Source organism: Oxyura jamaicensis, assembly GCF_011077185.1.
Source record: "Oxyura jamaicensis isolate SHBP4307 breed ruddy duck chromosome 28 unlocalized genomic scaffold, BPBGC_Ojam_1.0 oxy28_random_OJ71724, whole genome shotgun sequence".
NCBI classification, from domain to species: Eukaryota; Metazoa; Chordata; class Aves; order Anseriformes; family Anatidae; genus Oxyura; species Oxyura jamaicensis.
Genome location: NW_023304870.1, coordinates 1,101 through 3,135, shown reverse-complemented (window position 1 = coordinate 3,135; position 2,035 = coordinate 1,101). Strand labels below are relative to the sequence as shown.

At 70.8% G+C, this 2,035-nt stretch overlaps 1 protein-coding gene across 1 annotated transcript in view; it reads right to left on the bottom strand.

The window, feature by feature from the left end:
- Positions 1–3: 3 nt before the first annotated feature.
- Positions 4–2,035, bottom strand: part of BABAM1 (BRISC and BRCA1 A complex member 1) — a gene marked incomplete at its 5' end in the record, with an annotated part of 3,128 nt that continues 1,096 nt past the window's right edge. Inside the window, 4 exons of the mRNA XM_035313150.1 lie at positions 4–214; positions 325–411; positions 1,335–1,464; positions 1,677–1,701. Of these exons, the coding sequence (XP_035169041.1) occupies positions 14–214; positions 325–411; positions 1,335–1,464; positions 1,677–1,701 (443 nt within the window). The remainder of the gene's footprint in view (positions 215–324; positions 412–1,334; positions 1,465–1,676; positions 1,702–2,035) is intronic.

The following is a 2,035-nucleotide window of genomic DNA, read 5'->3' as shown; positions in this document are numbered from 1 at the left end:
GGGGGGGGGGGGGTCACACGGTGGCCTCGGCCTCGGGGGGCTCGTCGCCCTCCAGCAGGCTGTAGGCGGCGTGGGTCTGGAAGGGGCGCTGCAGGGGGTGCGCCAGCAGCTTGGCCATGCAGTTGTGCAGCTCCACGGCCGGCCCCGTCAGCGCCACCTCGTACTTGTAGTTGGTGCCCTTGGAGTCCAGGCTGCTGAAGAAGGCGTACAGCTCCTGGGGAGGGACACGGGGGGTGTCCGTCCGTCCCCCCCCCCCGGGTAAGCGCGCGGGGACGACAGCACCGGCGCCACCTCCGCCCGACCCCGTCCTCGTCCCGCGCTCACCTTCCAGCTCGTCTCGTCCTCCTTCTCCTCCGCCCCGTTGTGGATGTAAACCACGTCGAAGAAGAAGTAGGGGCACTGCAGCATCTTCTGCGGGTGGGGGGGGGGGGGGAAACAACCAGGCACGGCTCTTGGATGTGCTGGGCACCACCCGAACTCACCCACAGGGGGTCCCTGGGGGTCTGGGCACGGCTCTTGGACACGCTGGACACCCCCTGAGCCCACCCGTGGCACCCCAGGGGTCCGGGAACAGCTCTTGGATGCACCAGACACCACCCAAGCCCACCTGCAGGGGGTCTCTGGGGGTCTGGGCACGGCTCTTGGACATGCTGGACACCCCCTGAGCCCACCTGTAGCACCCCAGGGGTCTGGGAACAGCTCTTGGACACGCTGGACACCCCCTGAGCCCACCCACGTGGCGTCCCCAGGGGTCCAGGCACAGCTCTTGGATGTGCTGGGCACCACCTGAGCCCACCCGCAGGGGGTCCCCGGGGGTCTGGGCACGGCTCTTGGACATGCTGGACACCCCCTGAGCCCACCCGTAGCACCCCAGGGGTCCGGGAACAGCTCTTAGATGTGCTGGGCACCACCTGAGCCCACCCACAGGGGATCCCTGGGGGTCTGGGCATGCCTCTTGGACACGCTGGACACCCCTCGAGCCCACCCGTGGCACCCCAGGGGTCTGGGAACAGCTCTTGGACACGCTGGACACCCCCTGAGCCCACCCACGTGGGGTCCCCAGGGGTCCAGGCACAGCTCTTGGATGTGCTGGGCACCACCCGAGCCCACCCGCAGGGGGTCTCTGGGGGTCTGGGCACAGCTCTTGGACTCACCGGGGTGCAGCAGACACCCCCCGAGCCCACCTGTGACACCCCAAGGGTCTGGGAACAGCTCTTGGATGCACCGGACCCCCCCTGAGCCCACCCACGTGGGGTCCCCAAGGGTCCGGGCACGGCTCTTGGAGGCACCGGACGCCCCCCCGAGCCCACCCGTGGCACCCCGGGGGTCCCTACCTTCATCTGCTCCGAGGCGGAGAACTGGGGCTGGCAGCCGGGGCGGCCGAGCACCAGGATGGTGCGCACCACGTAGGGCGGCGGGATGGTCTGCACGTTCTCCGTCACCGGCAGCTCGATCTTCTGCTGGCTGCTCCACGGGGGGGGGGGACACGGGGCGGCTGAGAACCCACCCACCCCCCCCCCCCCCCCGGGGGCAACCCCGGGCCCCCCCCCCCCCCGACCCACCGGGGGGGGGCAGCGCCGCAGGCACCCCGCTCCCTTATTTTTTAGGGCGATGCTGAAAGCCCCCAGGCAGGCTGGCAGCCCCGAGCCCTCCGCGCGTCCCCCGGCCGTACTCACATGAGGTTGAAGAGCCCCTCGAGATCTGCAGCCCGAGGTAAGGACAGATCCCAAAAACAGACCCCTCCCCGCCCCCGGGACCGCAGCGTCCCCCCCAGGTGGGGGTCCTGCGCTCAGAGCCGGTGCCCGGGGATGCCCCAGGGTGGGGAGAAAGCTCCAGGAAATTGTTGGTGGGGCCGGAGGGTCCGGCGTGGAAGGAGCCCGGCCTCACAGCCCCGGCGCGGCCACACCGGGGACGGCAGCGAGGCCGCGGATCTGCTGCCATCTGCAGGCAAAGGGCCTGGGAGGGCCCCGCTGGCACCCAAAGGGACCCCGATGGCACCCGAAGGGGACCCCGATGGCACCCGAAGGGGACCCCG